Genomic DNA, 25,449 nt, shown 5'->3' with positions numbered 1-25,449 from the left:
ATTTAAGGGTAACTTTTAGAATCTGGCCTTTTATGAAATGACTTTCATGGTGAAAATAGAAGGAGAAACCAGATAAATGTGTAATAAAGAGAAAAACAATAAATCTGCCCTCTCATGTCCTCAGGAAAGTCTTCTCTGGGAGTGGTTCTCTACCGGCTGGTAGAACCATGTGGCGGCTCCATTAAGATCGATGGTGTCAACATTTGTGACATTGGCCTTGCTGATTTGCGCAGCAAACTGTCAATCATTCCACAGGAGCCAGTGCTTTTCAGTGGTACTGTCAGGTAGGCGGGAATTCCTCTGATTTATGCTGTATCCAACTGATTCCCACACACCATTTCACACACATCATGTTTGGGCTTCATGCGTCAGGACCTTTCACATGAAAAATGTTCCAGAAGGACGATTTACCAAAACTGCAAGCTTGAAAAGCAAATGAAAACAAATGAAAGAACATGTAATATGTTTTTGAACATAGAACAGGAAGCATTTTGCAATCTGTGTTGAGTAATCTAGTCCAGTTACCATAGGCTGCAGTTCAAAAGGTCAGCAGCAAATGGGGTTGAAGTTGTTATTGCTTGCACTGTAAGCATCGCGTTACAATACTTGACCTGTGCGCAGTGCACTGGGTGGGTAATGTTATAGCTTGCCGCTTCGCATGCATCGAGAACAAAATCTAAACTGAATTAAGTTGCATCATGACACTAACTGTGCAACACTGACATTGTTATTGAACTGAATTGAATCGGCACTGAACTGACTTGAGCTCAATAATGATATCATTGACTTCTGTAGAGCTGCTTTACAGCTTAAATTGAATTTGTTTCAAATTTGATGAATTAATGCTGTAATTATCTTGTTTCATTAATTTGAAACAATCTATATTGTATAAAGTGCTATATCATTGTGACTTGACATTAGGAAATGCTGACACGAGTTAATCCTGCTTCATATGAATTTATTTACCTGTCAGTTTTCTTCATACATCTGCTTTCTATTTTGTATTCTTATCACACAGATCCAACTTGGATCCATTTAACCAGTATTCAGAGGAGCAAATCTGGGATGCCCTGGAGAGGACACACATGAAAGAATGTGTAAGCTAAAGAAACCCTTCAAAAGTGACACATCATGTATTACGTTTACAGGCGATGTAGTTTCTGGTTGCCCACTCTGTCACACAGCAGCTTCTCAGTTTGTCTGGCACACCTAAGGGCATATATGAAATCTCAGAGTTTGTCTCCGATTACTTCTTGTTGCTCTTGCCTCCATCTTATCACGGTTTCTTTCAGTTTTCCCACGGCTTTGAATCTTTGTAATTGATGTCTTGCATCTCCTCTCTGTTGTTCAGGTGTCTCAGCTGCCTTTAAAGCTGGAGTCCGAGGTGGTGGAAAACGGGGAGAATTTCTCCGTGGGTGAGCGGCAGCTGCTCTGTGTGGGCCGAGTTCTTCTGAGACAGTGCAAGGTGAGTTAACAGCTCAACTTTGATCTTGTCTGTTAGAGAAAGCTGACTGGGATTAGCTGATAACGCAGAACAGACTTTGTCTCATTTAACCGGGTCATCCAATTTGTTTCGTCCCGATTTTTAGATCTTGATTCTGGATGAGGCCACAGCGGCTATGGACACAGAGACCGACTGTTTGATTCAGGAGACGATTCGTAATGCGTTCCAGGACTGCACCACGCTGACCATTGCACATAGATTGCAAACGGTGCTCAACTGCGACCGTATCATGGTGCTCAATCAGGGACAGGTATGGTGTAGCGGTCTAATACCTAGTTTGGATAAAAAAAACTTTCCATTAAGGGGCAATATTTGCCCCCTGGAATTGATTTCCAGGGCATTGGATTTTTTTTTTTTTTTTTTACGTTTTAAGGGAAATCTTTTTAATTACCTGTATTAAATGTCAATTACTTACATTAAATACTTAAACCAATTAATCAATCAATCAGAATGCTATAGGCCGGTCAAGTTTTATCAACATCACCGAAAGCCATCTTTATGCTGCAAAAATGGAACAGAAGCTGCATCTTTCATGGCATTTATATATATTTACACCACAGTTGCATAATGTAAATAGCCTACATTTAAATATATCAATAAAATAGGATCTCATTACAGAGTATGACAAATTATTGTTGTTAAATGCTCTTTTTGTAATAATGATCTTTAATGTCGATTAACAGAATACGTGGAAAAAAGTTTTCGTGTTTGAGGAAACAAGCTATGAATTTGTTTATTGCTTTTTAAGCGTTAGAAATGAAAGAGTTCAAATTGGTTATTTATTTTGGTAGCATGAAAAATAAATGGGAAGAAGTTATATACAGAAAGCGAGCAAAGTTGTTACAAAGTTGTGACACTGACTTTCTTGTTTATGATGAGAGAATTCTTCAGAATGCCTGCAGTGAACAAAACGAATTGAAATGCCTCTGATTGGCCATTGGATTCATAAGCTCATTAGAAATGTGTGTGATTGGTTTTAATGCTCAAAGAACAGATTTAGTTTAGTTGTGCAGGGGCATTTTTTGCCTATTTGTCTTGAATTTGGATGTCATTTTTGTTCACTTTGGTGGCATTTTTGCCCCGAGCCCCCCTTAATTTCTGACTCTGGTGGGACGTAATCCAATGCTCCACGGTTCTTTCAAACGTATTTGATGAAAGAAGCCTTTTTTTCTGTGGTTCTTCTGTTTACTGACTCTTTTTCTTTCCTTTTTTTTTTTGACCCAGGTGGTGGAATTTGACGAGCCGTCCAAGCTCTTGGCGAATGAAAACTCACGCTTCTGTGCGATGCTGGCAGCGGTGGAGAACAAAATCTCTGTAAGAGGCTAAAGGATGTCCGAGCCAAGGTTTCACTCCCGAGGACCGAAGGGAACATTCTCCATTAATATTCCAGTCATTGCTGCTTCGATGTTACTCCCTCCTGCAAACCTATAGGGAACTGGGGAGGGAGAGTATTGTATTTCCATGAAACTCATGGGCTGTCATTAGGGGCATGCCTGTTAAGATGTACTACTTGTGAGCTTAAACGATTAGGTCAGGAAACACTGATACTGTAATGATATTTGCGTAACGAAGTGGAGAAATCAGTTTCCATGTAGTTCAATTCATGCAAACTGATGTTTTACGGAGTACATATCTCTGTTTATATGAGTATATATATTTACAAGGTGGTTGCAGAGTCCTTTTTGTATTGATTCTGCTGGTCTATGTACAGTATGTAATATATACATACATTCAGATGTATCATCTTTCATTACAGTTGAATATTTTTGACAACTTGACAGTCTTCAGTACATGTGTAAATGTTGTCTTGTGACTTGAACCCTAAACTTTGGCACAGGTGACGTTGTCCACAGGATGTTGTACAAGCACTGAGTAAGTGGGACTCTTTAAGAGAAACAGTGCTGCTTATTTACTGTCTCCTTGTTCAGCACACCAAGGATTCAGTCTTATTTAGCTAAGAGGCCTTTGTATATTTATAGCCTATTTCCACTGTTAACATTTTTGCCTGTTCGTTTTATTTTTCCTCTTATGTGGGTTTTTTCTTTTCTCTTTTACGTATGAAAGCATTTCTCATTTTGGCTTGTTTTTGCACTTTGTATTCACCTCTGCAGGAGGTCACTGACGTTGTTTTGACTTTGTCCCAAAAGAGACGCTCGTCGAGCATAATCTTAGCAGGCCAAATTTGCTAGAACGGGCCTTTTTGTTTTTTTTGTGTGTGTTTTATGTTGTCTATCACAGCACTGGTACAAAGAGATCGCTCTGAATGGACTTTCTGAATCTGATGGTCGTTTGTGGTGTGCATGAAGGGGAATCTGATTTCCAACAAGTCCCCTCATCAGACCCTGCAAATATGTCTGTCATTTCCATTTTTTTTCTTTCCATAGCCTTAGCATGATTTCTTAATTGCCTTGTGACAAGGGTGGAAGGAGAGTAGGAGAGCGTACAGTCTCTCCGCTGTCTCAATAAATTTATTTTAGGTTTACCCTTTCTGTGTCTCTGTTTCTGGATTACTGACAGAGAATTAACTGTAATAAAATGTAATACCAGAGTGATATGCATATAGAAGAGGTCACTATACACTGAAGCTAAATTATAATTTGCGTGCCTTTTCACCAATTAAATTCTGTTATTCTGCCATTTCCTCATAATAATTACCTCCAATATATTTTTACTTCTGTTCACCTTAAATGGCACAATTATGCCAATGCTAACAAAAGAACATTACAATTTCTGAGGGAGACAAAGACCCAAAGACAAAATGATATACTTGAGTATATGTGACCTTGGACCACAAAACCAGTCATAAGGGTCAATTTTTCAAAATTGAGGCTTATACATCATCTGAAAGCTAAATAAATAAGCTTTCCATTCATGGATGGTTTGTTAGGATAGAACAGTATTTGGCCGAGATACAACTAAAAAATCAAAACATTGCCTTTAAAAAGTTGTCCAAATTAAGCCCTTAGCAATGCATATTACTAAACAAAACTTAAGTTTTAATATATTTACGGTAGGAAATTTACAAAATATCTTTATTTCATATGCTAAGGATTTTTGGCATAAAAGAAAAAGATAATTTTGACCCATACGATGTATTTTTGGTTATTGCTGCAAATATACCTGTGCTACTTATGACTGGTCCAGGGTCACATATAGGCTAATAGATATTCCATTCATTCTTTATGTTGATGAGAAATATAATTACTTTTGGAGAAAGTACATAAACTATAAACCACGTCCAGTTCACAAACACATCTGCCCAATGAAAGAAAGCAGGACGGTGTCCAGGATGACAAGGGAAACCAGCACTTTCAGAGATTACAACAGGACACTTGTAAATGGACCTGAGCAGCCAATACAGTATCATATGTTTATGCAGAATGGCTCTTTTCCCAACAGACTATCTGTGCCAACCAACTGCAGCAAGGGTTTACTGCAATATATAACATTACTGTGGTTATTCATTTAGTTGACACTTCTCCCAAGAACAGTCCCTCTGGAGAAACCTGGGGTTAAAGGGATCATTTCAGACACCGTACATGATGGGATTCAGTAACTATTGTAGCGATTGTCCCTTGTGCATGATACCTAAAGGAATAGTTTATCCAAACCTAAACATTAATTCAGCTAATCGCCATCATATTGCTTAAAAGAAAGAGAAACAGATTATTTAGCAAAATGTTCAGAATTGTGTGAACTTATAATGCACTCATCTGTCAGTGGAGCTTGATAACCGCTGGTATTCTTTCACTTTTTTTATTGTAATCAAACTAGACATTTTGCTAGATAGCTCGTTTATGTTCCAAGCTACATGATGGTAAATAAATGACCCAATTTTCATTTCAGGTAAACTATTCTTTATGTGTCCTGTTTATGTTTCATCCATTCTGGAATCTGTAGGCAATTTATTTATACATGTCAATGGTAGGTCAAAGTTCTTTACATAAAAATGACTTTTAAAAACTACTAGTCATAAAAGGTACACAAGAAATAATAAAAGTAGCAAAATTCGGGACATCCCTGATAACTTTTGGAAGCTTTTTCCAGCAATTTTAGCTAAATGGCTTCTTACCAGCATATCTGCAAGGTATTTTGTAACAAGGCCGTTATGGGAATTCCATACAATTAAACGTATTCTGAAATGGAACGGGAAGCCAATATAATGACCTAATGACTGATAATAAGCTCAGTTTTTTGGTTTTGGTCAGGAGCCTGCAGCAGTGTTTGAGCTGTAACCGTCTAATAGTCCTCTGGGGAAGGCCGGTAAGAAATCTATTGCAGTAATCTACCCTGCTGCTCATGAATGCATGAATAAGCTTCTCTAGTTCTTATTTGTGCACAAAGGATCTGATTTGTACTGTTTTAGATGGTAATAGGCTGATTTAGTCAGTGCTTTTATATGGTTCATTTTTAGTTTTTGAGATCAAGGTATGCATTCATCTTCGATGTTTCATCTTTATTGCCGAATAATTACCGCCTCTAGTTTATTCAACTTGGAATGCTGTACATTTTATTTATGCACTGGCACAGGTAGACTATGGGACTGAAGTCACTTGGAGAGAGATCAAGGTAGATCTGGGTGTCATCTGCACAGCTGTGATAAGCAATATCTTTGATCTCAATCATATGGCCTGTGGGAGCATATATAAATCGAATAGTTCAGGCTCAAGGATTGAAACTTAAGGAACTCCATGTATCAAGGCAGCCCAGTTAGATTCATCAATGTTCACAAAGTTGCCCTGCCTGCTAAATATGACCTGAACCATCTAAGCTCTGTCTCAGAGAGTCCTACATACATTTTTAGTCTGTTAATGAGTACTTTGTCATTGACAGTATCAAATGCATCACTGAAGTCTAAAACCAACATTTTGTCTGAATCAGTACTATTTAAAGGGACAGTTCACCCAAAAATGTAAATTTTGCCATCTTTTACTCCCCTTAAGTTGTTCCATGCCTGTATGAGTTCTTCTTTTGAACATAAAAGACAGCCAAACAGTTGCTGGGGTCCTTTCCACACTATAGAAGTCAATGGGGTCCATCAACTGTTTGGTTACATTCTTCAAAATATATTCTGCGTTCATCAGAAGAAAGAAACTCATATAGGGTTGGAACAACATTTTCATCTCTTTAAGTAAATATCTCATTCAGTGCTGCCTCTGTGCTGTTTAGAAACATTGTAGTGGCACCATTTTAGATAATATTGCAGATTTTTGTCATTTATACAGTAGGTTGCTGATATTGGAGATATAATTGTGCATGCTTGTTTCTCAAATTTGACATTTGCCTCAAGGTTAATCATTAAAAACATTCATATTTTAATATAAGTCTCTTATCTTTAGCAAATCTCTTGAATGCAAATGAATCTACTGTAATGATGTTCAGCATCTTACATTTTAGTATTTTATTTTTAACTTATATGCAAAAAAAGTAGCCATTTATCGGTTTTTGGCCATAACATGAACTAGGCTAAGTGTTTTATTAGTAACACCCAGAATTTTAATATGGGTGCATTACTAGTCCCAGGCAGGCACCATCGGATGTGACATTAATTAGTCTATTAATAATAGTAACGTGGGCACTTTATATAAACTAGGCTACATTGTAATCCATAAGAAATATAACGCAGTGCTGTTGATATTTTGGTTGATCGTGAGCTCCGCAGCGCCCCCCTGCAGCTCGAAAACTTTCCCGTCTCGAAGTGATTTCCTCCCCTGTTTTTACTTCCTGTTTTCTAAGGGAGTCACTAAACTCAGATCGTTTCTCCTCATCAGGGTTTCTTCTTCTGCCGGTAGTTTTTACCGATCTGTCCGTAGGGATCTCTCGGGACATCCGCACGGATATATTCTGCTTTAGATGGAGGTCGGAGGGCTGAAGTCAGTCGTGTCTACGGCTCTAATGGATTTCACGTAGACTTGTGCTCTGTTTTAATGCCTTTTACTGCCTTCCTGGTCGTTTTATCCTCAGTCGGTTTCCTCCTCCGCCGAGTGTCCAGCCTTGACCGCCCCTTTAACTCCAGCAACAATGTAACTAACTCGATCGCTTGTTCATCCGTCTTCCGCCGAGCTCGACTCCGAAGACCGCCGCTTTTAAAGTTTGACGCTGTCGTCACGTTATCGTGTATTTCTTCGCCAAACTTTACGATGGCCGAGCTGCAGCGGCCGACGCTGTGTTGCTGTCGGAAAGTGCTGACCGTGCCCGGTAACAAGTCCTGCGAGGGCGGCCGGAGTCTGGCGCACTGTCGCCAGGTGGACGTCGCGTCGGCGTCCAACTTCCACAGCTTTAAACTCCGACATTTCCACCTGGACCTCCACCTGAACTTCGCCGTCAAGAGGATGACGGGATGGCAGGTCCTGGAGCTCACGCCCGTCCAGCCCGGCGTCCAGTCGCTCATTCTGGACACGCATCCTTCGTTATTAATTCATTCCGTGGACTGCAAGGTGCCCGGCGCGTCCGGTGCTCCCGACGTGTTTTTGTCGCTCACCTACCGAATAGAACCGTTCACCGATTACGGATCCTCTCTGAACATCAGCCTCCCTGCCGCGGTGATCCGGCCGCACCGGGCTTTCCGTGTCACCATCCGCTACACTACCACAGACGGCCCTGCGGTAAGGTCAACACGGTGACAGCTGACGAATTGCCACTGATACGCGCTAATAATAACTTTGTTGCACAGGACTATTGTACAGAGTCAATATCCACTAAAAATAGCCCGGCAGCGGAGCCTTAATGTTGCTCCTTTATGCCATGTTCGCTTTTACTGCAGATTAAAGGGGTCCTGTGGGATTGTAAACATGCTTGTGGTATCACCCCATGTATTTATTAGACGCACGCAAAGATAGAAAACAGTGAGCGTCTGAGCTATACTGATAAGAATGACCTCAGTGTAGTGACATATCCCCTCAAGTGGATAACTAGAGTTAACCAGGTCATGATTATGAGTGCACGAGGTAATTACTGGAAGGTGGGCTGTGTTAAACAGGTTGCAATTACAGATGGCTAGATATACAAGTTGATTACAAAAACAAACCTGTTTAGTGTCATTTACACTGTAACCTGTACATGTCATTGCCCGCTTGCACTGAGGGGTTTCATTTTGAATGCACCTTATATGCTCTTTTGACTGCTGTTTTTTGTTTGTTTGTTTTTAGTAGAGTTTAGTAGCATTATGTGCCATAAATTACATTTTTCATTAGTTTTCATCATTACAAAAATAATAATAATTTGCAGTATTAGCCAGAAACTATACAGCTATATCAGCATCTGTAAGCTGGTCCAAAACTGGCCCCAGGCTATAAGGTCATTGCTGAGCCCTGCTTACACTGTGCTATTTTAGGGGCGTAATATACACACAAAACAGGCATTTTAGATGCTCACCTCTATATGGGTAGTTTTCTGTTGTTTCTGCAACTTCATCAGGAACATTTGGATTCACAACTGCTTCACCTGTATAAAAAATAAATGAAATTACAGTGCTTTAGTGCCTATCTATTAACCATGCAGCCTAAACCTTGTTACTTAAATCCGTATTGAATCATTTGCATGCTCAGATCTATTTTCTGGAGCATTTATTTGCCAAAGGTACTCCCTCACCTTATTGTTCCCTGGTTCCTTCATCAGATTTGGTGGCTGGATGCCGAGCTGACATGTGGACAAACCCGTCCGTTGGTCTTCACTCAGGGTCACTCGGTCTGCAACCGGTCATTTTTTCCCTGTTTTGACACGCCAGCTGTCAAAAGCACCTATTCTGCCACTGTCAGGGTAAGTCTAAGCTGCTCAGATCCACCAAAACAATTCAGTGTTGTTTTCTGGTTTTAGATCATGTTTATTGCGTTACAGGTACCAGAGGGTGTTACAGTGTTGATGAGTGCCTCAAGAAGTGCATACTCTAAACAGGACAGGGTTTTTCATTTCTCTATGGAGTACCCTGTCCCAGCCTACTTGGTTGCCCTGGTGGCAGGAGACCTACAGCATGCAGACATTGGGCCCAGGTAAATAAGAACTGATTATCCCTGCTGAAAACAACAGGGGCCGTATTCACAAAACATCTTAAAGGAACACACCACTTTTTTGGAAAATAGGCTCATTTGAAAATGAGCCTATTTTCAAAAAAAAGTGAAGTGTTCCTTTAAGGCTAAAAGTAACTCAAAATGTGCCGATTTAGGAGAAAATCTTAAAATGAATGGGCATGTCAGTCCTAAATTTAGGACTCCAAATTTGCTCTAAGAGTATTTCACAATGTGTTTTAACACTAGAACTAGCTCCTAAATTTGTGAAACGTTTGGAGTAGTGAAGAGGGCTAAGACCAAGCCACAAGCGATCCTAAAATGGCTGTTGCTGGCATTCTGCCTCGGAACATAGCATTTTAGAAATATTTGAGCTTTTAAAAAGGTATCGCCTTTGGTTTTGGAGGTTACCCCAACTCCAGATTTTCCTTTGATTATAATATCATTGTTTTCATTAACCAGTTGGGCAAGAAGTAACAGCTGTTCTTGTGTCCAGTTTGCTTTTTCTTAATTTTTTTACGTTTGCATGTATTACTATCAGCCATGATTATTCTACTCTGTTAATTAAAAGGCTGTTTATATGCATATTCACAAATTTTGAGAAGCATACATGTAAGAGGCTGACAATTAGCTGAACATTTACTTTCTTAATTAGTGACTTATTCTGTATTTTAAAATCTTTATTTGAATGTGGCAATTAACTTTTTTTTTTTTTTTTTAACCTTTATTTTAATACGGCAACATAATATTGTGCTCGACAATATTTCTATGAATAAATCTGTGACAGTGACTATCAGCCAATCACTGTTAGTAAGCATGCTGACATCATCCATAGCAACAAGGTCAACCCAGCCCTTACTCTTGGCTTAAGACTTCTCACTATTCCTTAGTAAAATTAGTCTCAGCAGCTTTGTGAATATAGGTTTTAAGAGAGAAATCTTAGCTAAAAACTTTTACTGCTATTTAGGAGAACTCTTAGTGGCAAGATGAAATGTTTTGTGAATATGGGCCCTGAAGTTTGATACTAGCATATGCTGTTTTAAACAGTCCAGTCTAGAATGCTAGTGTGCTGGTTTGTCTCAAATAGGCACAGTTGTCAAGACCACATCAATTGCCTATCTTTATCAGAATGAACGTGCTACTTTGGTCAACACAGTTCTCAGAAAAACCATGCTGGTTCATCTGCTACATCAAAACCAAACCACTACTATCTAGCATAACCAGCCTGGAAATTATGGCTTTTTAAGATGGCTTATGTGCCAATTATCTCAGGCTCATTGTTGTAGGATATATCAATTGTCTTCATTAGTTTTTAGTGCTTTACCTCAGCCACAATCTGCTTTTAGGAGTCGTGTGTGGGCAGAGCCCTGCATCCTGACGTGTGCGGTCAGTAAACTAGGCGGCAGTGTGGAGCGCTGGCTTAATGTGGCAGAGGGCCTTTTTGGGCCTTATGTATGGGGAAGGTCAGTTTCGTATTTTCCAGTCATATCAATCTTGTTCACATCAAGCCTCATAATCAGGCTTTAACCCATCTCTCCCTTTACAGGTACGACATAGTATTCCTTCCTCCTTCATTCCCCATCGTTGCCATGGAGAATCCCTGTCTTACTTTCATAATTTCCTCCATACTGGAGAGTCAAGAGTTTCTGCTGATTGATGTCATCCATGAGATTGCTCACGGCTGGTTTGGCAATGCGGTCACCAATGCTACCTGGGAAGAGATGTGGCTCAGTGAGGGTCTGGCCACTTATGCTCAGAGGCGCATTACCACAGAGGCCTATGGTATACACATCCTCACACATATCCAAACATAGAAACATCACCATGTTGGCCTTTTGCAATAGTTTATGCATACATTTCACTATGATGCCAGTGATATGGGAGTGTTTGCATTTGCCCCAGCAGTGTGCAGAGGCCTGCTGATATCCCACAATGCTCTCCTTATCTTTTCATTTTTCTAATTCAGGAGAAGCCTTCACTTGTCTTGAGACTGTGTTCCGTCTAGATGCTCTTCACAGACAGATGCGTCTTCTTGGAGACAACAATCCTGTCAGTAAGCTGCAGGCCAAATTTGAGCCAGGTACAACCTTTTTAACAATATAAACCAGCTTTTGTATGAGTACGAGTCTGAAAGAGACCTTGGGTTTGGCACTTGGTGATTTTTCCGTACACCTGAAATAGCTGTGTGGTAAATGCATCTAAAATTCCTTGTTACTCAGATTTCAGAAAGACAGAAGCTAGGAAAACGCTCATTTGCAAAGTTCAGCTTGTCTGGAAAATGTGCTTAAATATTAATAACGTCAGACCCATGATTCATGGGTCAATGTACCATGTTGTTTATTTTCCTTCTCTTTCTCCGAAGGTGTAAACCCCAGCAGTCTAATGAATCTGTTCACCTATGAGAAAGGCTTCTGCTTTGTATCTTATCTCTCACAGCTGTGTGGCGACATCAAGAGATTTGATAGTTTTCTTAGGGTGAGAAACATGACATTCACCACACATATGTGAATTTTTATGCTCCACTTTACATATATGGCATGGTCCACACATGAAGTTTGTGACTTTTTCCACCGTGCACTGTGTAGGCCTACATTGAGAAGTTCAGATTCAGCAGTGTAATCGCTCAGGATCTGTTGGACTTTTTCCTTGGCTTCTTCCCTGAGCTGAAGGAGAGCTGCGTTGCTCAACGAGAGGGTGAGTTTCGACAGCTGTTAGAGATGATGATTAACACACAGAGACACTTATAGTTACTCATCTCACTGCGCTTCATTTGTCCTCAGTTTGGAATTTCCCCGTTGAGCCAGTCATAACACCCAGTGAGGGGTCAGAGCAACATTAGCAGTGCAAGAGATGGAGGCTAAATAAACAGAAATGTGACACTTCTTCCCCTCCTTCTTCCTTCCCCTCTCAGGTCTGGAATTTGAGCGATGGCTAAATGGCTGTGGTCCACCGTTATGTGAACCAGATCTCTCGGCGGGTAGAGCTCTAACAGGCCCTGTTCAGCACCTGTGTGATCTTTGGGGCGTGGATGCCCCTGACCCACAGGTGATCTCTACATTTGACCTCTCCTCCTGGAGCACCTTTCAAACCGTCCTCTTCCTGGACCGACTTCTAGACCGCTCACCTCTGCCTCAAGGTATTAAGAATCCATTTCGCAGTTTGTCGACATTATCCCCATTGCTTTGATGTTTGGCATCTCTTCTCTTGTAATATGAAATGTGATTGGCCTTTCAGAGGTGATAAGTCTTTTGTCGAGCTGCTACTCTGCGTTGTTGGACGGCATGAACGCTGAAGTCCAGATTCGATGGCTACAGATTGTTGTGCGGAACAGCTTTTATCCTGATCTGCCCCGAGTTCGCAGCTTCTTGCATAAACATGTGAGTTTTGTGACTTAAGTGCCTTTTGGGTTGTAACTGATAATACATTAATGTAGCATCTCCATATTGATTGTAAGAGCCTTTTGTGTGGTCTGAAGATGAGTTGAAGCAAATCAGTATCTTATTTTGCCTGTGTTTAGAGGGCACAAACACTATTAAGCTAGGGACAGTCTGGTTTATAAAAGCGTGTAATTCAGTGAGTTAGTGCCTGGCGCTCTCTATTTCTCCCTCACCCCTCCACTCATTATAAACTGAGTTTTCCTTAAAGGGCATCCACATTCCAGTGATTCTAATAAACACTCTCGGCTACTCTTTGACTATTGACTGTTTATGACGTCATGTCTCTCTTTTCAGCGCTGTAAAGAGATGTGCTCAGTCACAACCAGTTTGGCTGGTTTCTTTTTCTTCATGGAAAGCATGTTGTATTGATTACGATATTCTAAAGTTTATTGTGTCAAGCATGGCTACATTTCATCCTAAGAGACTGTAATAAGTTTATGAATTTGCCACTTATGCCACTGTCATAATATTCATGTCATTTTTGCTGTGTGCTGTATGTAAAATGAGTGTTATCATGGATTTAGCTGAAAAAATGATTTCCAATACACACAAACTTCCCAGAGTACCCTGTTGTTTACTTTCTTTTTATTTATATATTTTTAAATATTTCTTTATTTTACAGATTACAGAATCAGGAAGTTGTCATCTAAAGTATATTTATTTTACACACTTTATTTTTAATATAATTCACTTTCAAATTATTACAAATTTCTTAAACATTAAATAAAGATTATACTCATAATTATAATTAAAATAAAAAATTGTACTTATATTGGCCATCAGCCACATTTTGGCCTTACTGAGATCTGTTTTAAATGAAGAATGGGGCATTTTATGTAGGCCTATAGAAAAGAAATGTTTCATTTGGTCTGTTTTAGCAATGGGTTGTCTATTAACGTTCCTCTTTTTCCTTTTTAGACCTCACGGATGTACACAGTGCCCCTTTACGAGGATCTGTGCGGAGGGGTGATGAAGTGTTTTGCTGTGGAGGTATTTTATCAAACTCAGGCCCGTTTGCACCCAAATCTACGCAGGACACTTCAGCAGATACTGTTCCAAAGCAGCGCCCTCAACACCAGCACAGCTCCATCTCTACTCACAACACCACCCTCTGCCCCTTCGTCGCCCACGGACCCGTCTGCCAACGGGACCATCGCCCTACGAGACGTCAATGTGTCCGCATGAGTTCAAAACTTCTGTGAAGAAGCAGAAGGTTTAAAATGAAAAGCCAGAAGGGCAGGAACAGGACAGAAATTGAACTCCTTGGCTCAGACTGGACCATTTGGCAATGCACTGTGGGAGGCCAGCGCTGATGGGTGTACACGCTCTCCCCAACATTGGGATGTCTATTTATAAAGGCAGACACTTATTTTCATAAGCTAAACATAAAGCTGCTCAGGGCTGTGGAACAAAGTGGAGGACAAATGTTTGCGATGGTTACTATGCCATCACATGTGTGTGTGTGAGTGTGCGCATATAGATAGGGGTATGTCCGTATGAAGGATACTGGTTGCCATCTGTTACCCATTACCTAGTGTGTGGATGTTGTTTATTTTTGTGTGTGTTTTGCATATGTTCCTCTGGCCTATGCACATCATCTCATGTTGTGTTTGCATCTGTTCTCTGAGAAATCAATTGGAGGACTTGACAAGATTTCAGAGACTTTCCTTTTGCTAGCTACACCGAGGTGTTTTGAGGAGGACCAATCCCTGACTGATCGCCTTCCTGGACAGTGTTTGTAAACTGGCGTGAATGCACACAGTCTGTACTCATTGTGCAAATCTGATCATGGCCTAATGAAGATCCTGCAGAACCAACACACTCTCAGCTTGTCTGTGATAAATAGATTGTTTGCTATTTGTTTAAACTGGAATCTGTCTTTCTCAAGCTTCTCTTTCCTGGTGCTAACCACTCAACATTAAGTCTCAGGTATATCAAGACAGAAGAAGTGGAGCCATGTTAGTGCCTTTCAAACCTTTCAACACTTCTGTTCAAACGAACAGCCTGAATTTGTTATTTGAGCCATACTAGGGTGACATTGGTAACCATTGTCCTACTTGCGTCGTGTGAAAGCTTGTTTTCAGGAATTGAGATGTTGTGGTGATTTTCACTCCATTTTTTTTATTTTATAATAGCAAATTTCCCTTAAATTAGCTTATATTGAAGAGAAGGTAACCGATTATGATTTGTGAGAATGCAGTGAGTGTGATGGGTGTTCAGGGTGGGGTTATAGGTGGATGGGTCCAAACTGATCATCAGTGGCCTTAACTACAAGCACAAGCACAGGTTCAGTTCTACAGGTAATAAATGCATCCGAGAGCACTTTGTGTTGTGTCTGAGGATCCAACCTTGAATTTGACTTTCTTGCATATGTGGCAGACACTCATCAGCAGCAGGTTTCTCTAACTTGTAGAATCATAGCTTTATTGATTGGAGGCTTAAACACGGCACAGCCAACAATAAAAGGGGTTGTGTTCCACCCTCATCTAATGTTGTCTACCTTAATGAGTAAATGTGTTACTGATCCTGTCTGTGTGTGCGGTGATATGTGGTTTCAGCCACGTGACCCCTTCAGGCCATTGTTAGAGTTGTATCATGGTTTTTCTACTGGTACAACTTAGCATCTATGGAACTGGGATAGAATTGTTGTAGATGCTAAATCTTTTGGGGAAAGAACAACTATTTGTGGTTTGTAGTTACAATTACTTTACCATTACAAACAACACTGTTTTAGGAAAAACAGTAACATATTACCGCGGTAATGAGAAGTAAACCATTGTTTTTGGTTAATATGCAGTAATAGGCAAACGCAACTTTAACTTTGAGTATCAGGAAATATTTATATACACGTTTCAATTATGCAATAAAAACGATGCTTACCGTTTGTCAGTAAGACGGATGGGCCTGTGTTTCTGTTCATCCAACCTGTCAAATCTTTCTCATCCTCTAGTCTTTGTCAGTGTTTGCTCATGCCTCAATCTCTTTAGGATCATTGTCTTCAGCCAAATGTCAAATTAATTAAAAGTCACTCGATTGCAAGCTTCCATACGCTAATAAATTAACTGTAAGCTCGAGAATGGACGGAGCTATTTGGCATCTACTATTATCATCAGAGAAAAAATAGGCTACATTTAAAAAAAATTTACTTCTAGCATATTCTTCAAATTGGACCGCAAATTCAAGTACAAATCCAAGGATTTCTTTAAATGCAAAACATGCATTTTTATTCATTCATAGGCTACATTGTTGCAATAAAATTTTAGTTAAAAAATGTAAGTGCCATTGTTTAAAAAAATGCTTTATTGACTGATTTTTTTATGTTATGCTTTCAAATTTCATGCAATTTCCCAGTATTTTCACCTCCTAAATCACTACACTACTAGAGTCACAATTCTAGAATGGATAGAAATAGAGTTTCCCTTATTCTGTCCCTTATTTTCTTATAAAGAATCACAATTGTCCCATATTTTCCATTTATGAAATTAATTGGCAACCCTACTGATGACGTAATTATCTTTTGACAGATATGCAAACAAAAATACAATGGATTACAAGGCTAGGTAGGGAACAGTTCACTATTGCATACGTAGGCCTATATACTGAGGTTTTAATCACTATTTTAAAAGGCCTATTGTTAGTCGAGAACTAAGGCTGAAAATGAGTCCGGCCTGGGTTTACCCCATAAAAGGCATGCCAACTTTGATATAGTTTAAAATGATATATATTGTGCACCTCCAGAGGTCACCAGAGTTGAAGAACTGTAGGAGCCGTTTCATCCTGTAGAGGGCCTCATCGGCGAACTAATCATTATAGTTTCTGACCGTCCTCCTCAGGTAAATTACAGCAATGAGGTGCAAGTTGTTGGGTCACTACCTCACAACCCCAAAAAAAACATTTAAGGACATTGAAAATAATTAATCTATTCAGTTTGCAGGCAGTCAGAAAGATCGAGATGTTCTATTTAGTGATTAATATGCACCATCCTTGCGTAATTGAGATGCGTAACTGAGATAAGTACATTTATAACCTAGCAGCGTGATATTTGTATAACTCGTCCTGTAGAGGGAGCGCAGTGGTGAATCGATAGGAGGGGCTATCTCACATCGGCCGACAGTTGTTTCCAAAGGACAGAGAAGGGGAAAAAGCAACAGTATTCATAGGGAGCCCAGGGAACACCGACATGCACGATTCATTTTAGAAAAGAAAACGCCGAGGACTATCTATTACACTAATATATTCTACTATTAGATCTGTATTACATACGAGCGCAAGGATACTCTGTTCTTGTGTTGTATCGGCGCAGAGGTTGCGGCTGGACAGAGGCGCGGTGGAGACGGGAAGCGCGAGCCGCTGTGGGGCTGATGCGCGCGGCCTGTTTCTCAGCAGCGGCCCGCCATGGCGGAGACCAAGATCATCTATCACCTGGACGAGCAGGAGACTCCCTACCTTATCAAACTACCCATTCCTGCTGAAAACGTCACGCTCGCCGACTTCAAAAATGTGCTCAATAAACCCAACTACAAATTTTTCTTCAAATCCATGGACGATGATTTCGGGTAAGGCACAATATGCATGTTAAAAGACAATAAAACCCTTTGTATTTGTATCGTCCGTTGTTCCTGTCAGACTGACCACTTGCTTTTGGCAGTATTTACTTATTTTCTTTGTCTTTTCGGTTTCTCTCACACAAGCTCAGAAATCTGAGCTTTACTGTCTGTATTAATATTGTTTCCAGGTCAATTGTAAACTCTGTACAAACAGGTAACAATCCGCAAATTATAAGGTGGTCAGTGATAATAGGAGGAGGCTTTATGTGATTTGAGGTACAAAGTCAAATGCTTTTTTCTCCTTTGTTTTTAAAGGAAAAGACCAGCTTTAGTTTAGTGACAGATCAGGCGTGAAAGCATAAACCAGACTTGAGTAAGAGAATGCTTAACATTACACTGACCACGTTTCATGTTAAAATAATGACTTACAATAGCAATAACAAGATGTAATTATACAGTATACTGTGTGGTGCTCATTGCTTACTCATGTAATTGTACTGTGAACACTGCAATGTAAAGTGTGATTGAAGAAGCATATGTCACTTTAGCCCGTGAATCAGGACTCCCACTTACATTGAACATTTGGAAATATCCCAATTTTTGCTTTCCCTGGGAAATTCTATTGTGAAGATGTGTGAACTTTTTTTCTTATGTTCAGCTCAGTATTTCACATGCTAGAAATGTGCACTCTTTGGGAATTTAAAAAATTAAAAACAAACAAACAAAACATCATCCAGTTGTCATAAATGACTGGAGAAGACATCGGTCAATGGTGTGAGAAATCAGGTCCTCATATTTTGAGAGAGATAGTAACTATGGCTCATATCTTCAGATTTGCACCCAATTTACACAGTTTTAATCAGCTCTACTGCAAACAATAAAACCAATTCATTCCTGTATATCTGGCCTAAATCAAGACCTGTTACACATTCAGGATTCCCACAGTCTTGGACATATCAAGGAATTTTAAAATTGTGATTTCCAGGCCTGGAAAAAGTCTTGAACATCACCAAAATCCCCCAAAGTTACAGAAAAGTCATGAAAAATCCCTCAAAGTTATGTATAAAATATAAACATCATGAACATGTATTTATCAAGACATTTAGGCTGTAATGTGCAGCTCAAGAAAATTGCTACAAAATTGTTCTTTGTGAGTTAAATCTCTATACAATGATTTAAAAAATCTTTATAATCTAATAACCGGTGACTATAAAAGTAATGCCAATTCATTGGTAAAAAAGTGTGGGATTCTGCCTGTCAATATTTACATGGTGTTGTTGCAATGCTGCTGTGTTTAGAAAGCAGCAGGCTGCGTATTTAGATGTAGGAGTTAAAAAATGACTTTGCCCCGTCACCACCCCCAGTAGTGCAGCAGTCATTCCAGTGTTTATGAGCGGTAAAGTGCACTTTAGTGCTGCACCTCCCAATGCATGCGGCTGAGGTCTGGAATGCTGACTTGGAAACACCGGACCACTCGGGAATCATGCTCACTGATCCTCTGAGCAGATCTCCACAGTCACTCTTAAGCCACAAAGAACAGTGTCATGTTGCGAAATTCAAGTTCATGCGATCTGCTTTTTGTTTGCTTTTCTTGGCATGCCAGAAGGTTCTCCTTTAGACGCCAAGCTACACAGACCCCGTCCACCACCTGCAAAACAGGACCCTCCTAACACACTATTTCTGTCCATGTTGCTTGTTTGTATCAGCGTACTGTCCAAACCAGCTCATCAAGGTGAACAGCCAGCCATTGTTCCGTACCCTGTGGCATAATCACTTCCAGACTCTCTCCACTGCCATGCCATGATGCAAAACAGGCCCGCTTGATCCATGCCCATTATGCTGCATGTGATTTCAAATCAAAACATCAGCTGAATTCATCTCAGTGACCTGGAACAACAGGCAAACTAAGTGAACGATTAGTGAGAGTGACAGTAATAAGTTGTGGCTAACATTTGTACATTACAGCACGCACTGTATGATTAGGTTTTAACCTATTGATTGGCAGGTACGACTGGTTTTATATTTGACTGAACAAAAGTCAGCGTATGAGTCCCGCAGTTTGTTTCACACACTTGTCTCATATGCAGTACCGCCGCTCCCTATACGCAGAGTACGCAGTTTGCATAGGGCACCGACTAGTTAACCATGATTTTAACATGAATAAAAAAAAAACATGGTTCTTGTAGCCATGGTAACCGCAAATTAACCATGGTTTTGTTACTTCAAATAATAATAGACAAAGTACATTTATTATTAATATAATATATTTAGTATTATAAGTATTAAGATAATATTTTTTGTGTGGTTATAAAAACAAATCTAAGCCAACAACAGCCTTTAAAATGACTTAAAATGCATTATATAATAACAATGAGGTAACCCTGCAGATAAATAACAATAGAACCACCACAGAAAATTCTAATACCATCACAAATAAATCACAAATACCATTACAAACATTACAAACCATCAATTTTTAACCATTAAAAAGTGGTTTTCTGTAGTGTGTTTTGGGACATATTCTATTAGGATTTATTGGTTTTAACAAGTCACCAATAGAAGGTGACCAATTACCAGTAGAGACCAACAGAGTCCATTATGTTTCCCATTATAACCAGTAAAACCAATAAAAGTTTTGTGATGGTGTCTATTGTTTTTTTTTAGTTTTTTCAACATTACATGTTATAAATGTCTGTAAAGGGCGCCGAAGGCCTGGTAATATCTTTATTTAATAGGCTATTGACCAAACATTTAATTAAATATCCACTTAATCTTTCATTTCTGGCCACCTTTTTGTTATAGATGACACAGCCTCTATAATTTCTTCAACAAAAAACATGTGGACATCACAACCCTTACAAAAATTAACCATGGTTTTATCATAGTAAAACTGCTTAATTTACTTCTGTGTGATTTCTGAATGCTTGAGATCATAAAATCAGCCAGACAGCTGTATTAATAAAATAATAGCCAGAGGTAACTGTCTAGAGCTACAATAGTAATTTGTAAATAATACAATTTAATTCAAATTTATTTATTTATTTACTTTTATATTTTATTCAAGTTCTATTTTGACCCCTATAGTAGGTGTTTTTTTTGTTGTTGTTTTTTACTTCCATAATATTTGAGAGGGGGGGGGGGGGGGGCACAACAATACAATCCTGCTTGGGGCCCCTATTTGGCCAGCAGTGGCCCTGCTCATATGGATATGAGAAGACTATTTAAATCTGATGCAGTTGACACATGATAATATACAGATTGTAGGGCGTCATGGTCTGATTATCTAGAATCTGTAAAAACACTGAATAAATTGTGGTGTAGAAATAGTTTCCACTTGCATTGATGGTGATTTTTGCAACAATGCATTGAATGTGTGATTTTAAGGTAGAAAAACTGAAATAGTATTTTCTTGTAAAACATACTCCAATAATTGTTCTGTAAACGGACCCAGTCTCACCAGCGCCAAGGCATATACTTGCTTTTTTACCAGAGGAAAAGCTCATAAAAATCATGCAATACTGATATGTTTTCGAACCTGAACCTGAACAGTTAGAACTGTTAGGCCAGATCAATGTTAAATATTATTTTGGTAACACTTGGGCCAATTCTCACTATTAAAGGTGGGGTAGGTGATTTCTGGAAGCCAATGTTGATATTTGAAATCACCAAAACAAACACGCCCCTACCCCAAAAGGGTCTCGTCCCTATTTTGATAGCTCTGCCCCACACATATGTAGCCTACGCAATCCAGGCAATGATTAGTTCTGTGAAACAAAGCAAAACCCCGTGTCTACACCGGACATGAGCGTCACGAAAAAATACTACAGAAGTCATTATAATCAGTGATGCTGTCAACACTGGATGCTGCGCGGCACGACAAATCCCCGACAAAAAACTGCTGCCGCGTTCTATTTATGACACAAATTTCAAATGATTTTCAACAGTTGCTTTATCGCATCCAGTGTAGGCAGACTTAAGCTGTTGCGGCGTGCCATGTCCGGTGTAGATACGGTGTTACTCACCTATCGAGAAGAACCAAAGCAACACATTGCAGGCCTTCTGCTCCTTGAGTTCTCTCCAGCGCTGGAAAGCTGATCCGATATTTAGACAGGTCCTACTAATTGCCTTATCGTTCCGCAGATTTATCCGCCATCCCTATCGTTCTGTCACTCGGCTCGGCTGTTCACTGAACGCTCTCTCCTGTGCATCACGAGTAGACACGCCCCTTACTGCTGATTGGCTACAAGTTTGTTTTGGTACTCGGCCCTGACTCAATTTTCTAAAGCGTTTTTGAAAAATTACATACCCCACCTTTAACTAGTTGCTTATTAGCTTGCATATCACTACCATATCGGCTGTTTATTAGTACTTATAAAGCATATATTAATGTCTTATTCTGCATGACCATATTTTAATCATACCCCATACCGAAACTTGACAACTACATTACTAAATATATTAATAAGCAGCAAATTAGGAGTTTACAAAACAAAAGTAGTAGTTTATAGTGAGAATTGGTCCCTAAACTAAACTATGACCATTATTACTTATGTGGTCAAGTGTGTATTTAAACAATGAAACACTATATAGATATAGATATAGATCTGGATATTTAAAATGTTTTACTTGTTTCTTTATTTAGTCTCAGGCTTTAGAAGGGTTGTATTGTGTCAAGGCATGTTGGAAGGATCATATTTATGAGTTGAACGCAAATGAACGTCACCACAAATTCATAATAACAAGTGGGAAATGCTGAACTTTCTTTAGTTGTGGGTGTGTCAGTGAGGAAAAATGGTGGACACCTTAAATGTAGTGTTTGTATTGATTGTAAATTTGTTGAAATTATTTTCTTGTAGAAAAGCTACATTGCCATCATGCACCAACCAAAGTGAATTAATGCGCCTCGTAATTATGACTTCCCATCTCGTAGTCGTAAATATGAACTTCATGACTTGAAGACACCATTAGTCCTACTATAGCACTCACTTTTTTCAGTAAGTGAGTAAGATGACTACTGGCCAGACATTATATTACCTAATTAATGTTCATGAGCCATGCTGATTTAGTTTAGAATATCACAATTTATAATGTGCTGGACTCAACATATCTGAAACATTAAGGCACTGAATTGTTTTAAAACTGGCCGTGTTGATAGTTCAAAAAGAAGCTATACATAAATATTACTTCATTATAAACCTACTGTTGGTATCATAATAATAAGAATTGTTCTGTGACTACTTGTTGTATGACTTGATAATTTGTCATGTTGACTGGAAGACATTATTTGAGGTTTATTGATAAGATTATATGTCTTTATCAGTGAGTCTGATTTCTTTTTTTAATGGTGTCTGTCTTTCACACACACTCTCAGCTTCCTGCTTCAGCGAGAGGTCATTTGAAGCCAGCTGTAAATCTACTTTTTAACCCTTCATATAACCACCCATATGTATACACAACATTATAGGATCTCTATGCTCTGACTTCATCTAGTGGCGTTGTGGTGTAGCATGAGAGGATGATGAAGCTGAGCTCACTGCAGAGGTGTCATCAGTTTCAGGGAGGCGATCAGATTCAGTTTCATGTACTTGTTCTAATGTATGAATTACTGCTCTTTAAGAATAGAGATCTTGTCAGGTGTAGTGCTTTATTAAATGGGTCACTAAGTTTTTGTTCAGATAGACCTTGTGTACATTTAGTGGTGGTAGTCTGAACGACTGTGTGTGTGTGTGTGTGTGTGTGTGTGTGTGTGTGTGTGTGTGTGTGTCAGCCTCTCTCTTGGGTCTCTCTCATAACAGCTGCAGGGCCAGTAAGGCCATTAGCATCATGATCATCATTATAGTACACACACACACACACAGGTTTCACAGACAGATGGAGGATCCTACTAGAGAAAAGCCTCTCACTGGTGAAACAGTAATAAATGGAGATTCAGAGGATTTGAGGTATATTTCATGGCATGCATCAACTAGGACAAAAGTATGTTCTGCCTCTAAGGAAGGTCATTCAATATTTAATTTTTATTTAGAACAGTATATGAAATTATGGTTGCGAAAAGAGACTCATTTGACGGCGTTTCTTTAAGTGCTTAAATTTATGGCAAAATGTGATTAAAATTTTGAACTATAATTGTGATTGGATCAAATAACCATGCTCAAACAATTAATTAATAATCACGACATTTTGAATGTGCAAGGAATCATTAGTCTTGTCATTAGTCCATCATTGTGGAAGCAAAGACTACAGTGTTTATTTGTGCGCTGAGGGGGAAATTGCCCATAAATTGTGAAATTATGAAGTTGATTATTTTGTCACTGGTGGAATTCAATTTCATAGATCATTTCTCCAATGGTATTGAAATATTCTGTTGCTGTACACATACACACACATACGGTCTCTCAGCATACTCCATCTGAATATTGAATGTTTGTTTGGAAGATTTGTGGTGGGTAGATCAAGAAGACCATAGTTTGTGAAGTTACAGTATTTAATTGCCTCCATAAAGAAGTTGAGATTTCCAATTTCAGTCTTGAATAAAATGTGCGTGAGCGGTCAGTCTGGCAAATGTAAGCAGCAGAGAGAGGCCGACTTGTTCTCTCTGATGGAAGTGATGTTTCTGTAAAGAAGACTGACCTACTTTCCCCTGCTTTATTTTCCTGTCTTGTCCTCTCCCTAGTGCGCGTGTGTGTACAGTTCTTCAAGTGTGTTGGGCAGTATTAGCATATTGTACGTGTGTGTGATTTCTAGGTTATTAGCATTGTGTGTATTTTGGGTCTCTGTGGATTTCATTGCATCACTGGCTCATTGTCTGGCAGTCTCAGGCAGATTTGGACTGACAGTGTCTCCAAAGACAGGATAGAGCACTTTGGGAGTGCTTACATTCCTTTCTTTTTTTATTCTCATCTATTGGCCTTTTCTCTTTTCTTCTCCCTATCTCTCTCCTCCTCCACATCTTCTGCTGTGGGAGTCAAGGCTTGCTTTCTAGACTAAATCTAATCATCTTGGGCTATGAAGAAGGAAGGCCTCTTCATTAGAGATCAGCCCTGCTTACAAATCAATGGCCCTGTCCACACACACGAGCCATCTGCACACACTGCCCCAATTCCACTGGGCCAGTCTAATGAAGGTCTGTGCAAGTATTGGAGTGCTTTTATGTTTTATTGCTAAAGTAGACGGAAAAGAGATGGAGAAATATATAAATGTCGGTATGGTAAGTGAAGATCTTTGTCTGAACCAGTTGGAAACCCCTGCACAATTGTAATAATACCAAGATTTCCTGTCAGTCACACCAGACAGGTCACAAGGGACAGTTTGGATGCATATGTGGGGAAGGAAGGTAAAGCCATGAATCTGTCTGAATATCCTTGCAAAGGTGTGGACATCCATATGTTATGCACCCAGCATAGACTATTTCAATAATTTAAAGGGCTGTTAGTTCACTAAAAATGTGATGTTCCAAACCCATATGACTTCTTTTTATAAACAAAAAGATAGATATTTTGAAGAATGTTCATACTGCTCTTTTCCTAAATATATTTATTGTTTTTAACTACTATGTACACTTATGTTAATTATTTTCATGCAGTGTACATGTTTGTACACTGTACTTACAATTAAATAATTTTATGGTGTCCTTGTTACATGTTACATGTACTATTGTAGTAACAATAAATTATGCATAATTACATGCAATTTACCCTAAAACAAACCCTCGTCATAACACTAATCCATGTAGTTAATATTACTCTCAGTACTTAAAGTACACTGTAACAAGGACGCCATAAAATAAAGTAAACATGTACAGTAATTACACTGTTAACCTAACTCTACCCCTTAACCCACATGAAACCTGTTCCTAATCTTAACCCTATCACACCTCAATAGCAGCAAAAGTGTTTTGTAATACAGTGTACCAAATTTTTTTTGGCACAAATACAAAGTAGGACACCTATTATAAAGTA

At 39.2% G+C, this 25,449-nt stretch overlaps 3 protein-coding genes across 7 annotated transcripts in view; all 3 read left to right on the top strand.

The window, feature by feature from the left end:
- Nucleotides 1–3,991, top strand: part of abcc5 (ATP-binding cassette, sub-family C (CFTR/MRP), member 5) — a 39,505-nt gene extending 35,514 nt beyond the window's left edge. For all 5 annotated transcript variants that reach the window (XM_079373603.1, XM_079373604.1, XM_079373606.1 and 2 more), the window contains 5 exons: nt 125–284; nt 1,019–1,097; nt 1,352–1,465; nt 1,590–1,754; nt 2,729–3,991. In XM_079373603.1, the coding sequence (XP_079229729.1) occupies nt 125–284; nt 1,019–1,097; nt 1,352–1,465; nt 1,590–1,754; nt 2,729–2,830 (620 nt within the window). In that variant the 3' untranslated portion in view covers nt 2,831–3,991. The remainder of the gene's footprint in view (nt 1–124; nt 285–1,018; nt 1,098–1,351; nt 1,466–1,589; nt 1,755–2,728) is intronic.
- A 1,362-nt stretch (nt 3,992–5,353) lies between these two features.
- rnpepl1 (arginyl aminopeptidase like 1) lies at nt 5,354–15,872 on the top strand. Its single transcript, XM_079373796.1, has 11 exons — nt 5,354–8,109; nt 9,122–9,262; nt 9,341–9,492; nt 10,854–10,970; nt 11,054–11,289; nt 11,474–11,587; nt 11,870–11,982; nt 12,093–12,201; nt 12,419–12,643; nt 12,742–12,884; nt 13,863–15,872. The coding sequence occupies exons 1-11, from the start codon at nt 7,432–7,434 to the stop codon at nt 14,127–14,129; spliced, it is 2,295 nt and encodes a 764-aa protein (XP_079229922.1). The 5' UTR covers nt 5,354–7,431; the 3' UTR covers nt 14,130–15,872.
- A 1,125-nt stretch (nt 15,873–16,997) lies between these two features.
- LOC306843217 (segment polarity protein dishevelled homolog DVL-3-like) overlaps nt 16,998–25,449 on the top strand; it is a 35,002-nt gene continuing 26,550 nt past the window's right edge. The window contains exon 1 of the mRNA XM_079374554.1: nt 16,998–17,500. Coding sequence (XP_079230680.1) covers nt 17,340–17,500 — 161 coding nt within the window. The 5' untranslated portion in view covers nt 16,998–17,339. The remainder of the gene's footprint in view (nt 17,501–25,449) is intronic.

This window comes from Barbus barbus (genome assembly GCF_936440315.1).
Source record: "Barbus barbus genome assembly, chromosome: 23".
Lineage (NCBI taxonomy): Eukaryota > Metazoa > Chordata > Actinopteri > Cypriniformes > Cyprinidae > Barbus > Barbus barbus.
Note: the sequence above shows the minus strand (reverse complement) of the source record. Positions and strands in the feature narration are given on the sequence as shown.